Source organism: Physeter macrocephalus, chromosome 12 (genome assembly GCF_002837175.3).
Source record: "Physeter macrocephalus isolate SW-GA chromosome 12, ASM283717v5, whole genome shotgun sequence".
NCBI classification, from domain to species: domain Eukaryota; kingdom Metazoa; phylum Chordata; class Mammalia; order Artiodactyla; family Physeteridae; genus Physeter; species Physeter macrocephalus.
In genome coordinates, this window is record NC_041225.1 from 22,474,233 (window position 1) to 22,475,204 (window position 972).

General features: G+C 72.8%; 1 protein-coding gene across 1 annotated transcript; it reads left to right on the top strand.

Annotated features, from left to right (window-relative positions):
- On the top strand, positions 1–930 carry POU3F3 (POU class 3 homeobox 3; the record flags this gene model as incomplete). Its single annotated transcript, XM_024116596.1, has 1 exon — positions 1–930. A coding segment is annotated over one exon (930 nt), but the record flags the coding sequence as incomplete, so codon positions are not given.
- Between the last annotated feature and the right edge of the window lie 42 nt (positions 931–972).

Genomic DNA, 972 nt, shown 5'->3' on the forward strand with positions numbered 1-972 from the left:
GCCGCCGCCGCCGCTGCCGCCGCCGCCGCCGCGCACCTCCCGTCCATGGCCGGGGGCCAGCAGCCGCCGCCGCAGAGCCTGCTCTACTCGCAGCCCGGGGGCTTCACGGTGAACGGCATGCTGAGCGCGCCCCCGGGGCCGGGCGGGGGCGGCGGCGGCGGCGCGGGCGGCGGCGCCCAGAGCCTGGTGCACCCGGGGCTGGTGCGCGGGGACACTCCCGACCTGGCCGAGCACCACCATCCCCACCACCACCACGCGCACGCGCACCCGCCGCACCCGCACCACGCGCAGGGACCCCCGCACCACGGCGGCGGCGGCGGCGGCGCGGGGCCCGGACTCAACAGCCACGACCCGCACTCGGACGAGGACACGCCGACGTCCGACGACCTGGAGCAGTTCGCCAAGCAGTTCAAGCAGCGGCGCATCAAGCTGGGCTTCACGCAGGCTGACGTGGGGCTGGCGCTGGGCACCCTGTACGGCAACGTGTTCTCGCAGACCACCATCTGCCGCTTCGAGGCCCTGCAGCTGAGCTTCAAGAACATGTGCAAGCTCAAGCCGCTGCTGAACAAGTGGCTGGAGGAGGCGGACTCGAGCACCGGCAGCCCCACGAGCATCGACAAGATCGCGGCGCAGGGCCGCAAGCGCAAGAAGCGGACCTCCATCGAGGTGAGCGTCAAGGGCGCGCTCGAGAGCCACTTCCTCAAGTGCCCCAAGCCCTCTGCGCAGGAGATCACCAACCTGGCCGACAGCCTGCAGCTCGAGAAGGAGGTGGTGCGGGTCTGGTTCTGCAACCGGCGCCAGAAGGAGAAGCGCATGACGCCGCCCGGGATCCAGCAGCAGACGCCTGACGACGTCTACTCGCAGGTGGGCACCGTGAGCGCAGACACGCCGCCGCCGCCGCACCACGGGCTGCAGACGAGCGTGCAGTGAAGGCCCGGGCGCAGCGAGCGCCGAGCGGTCCGGCGCCGCCGT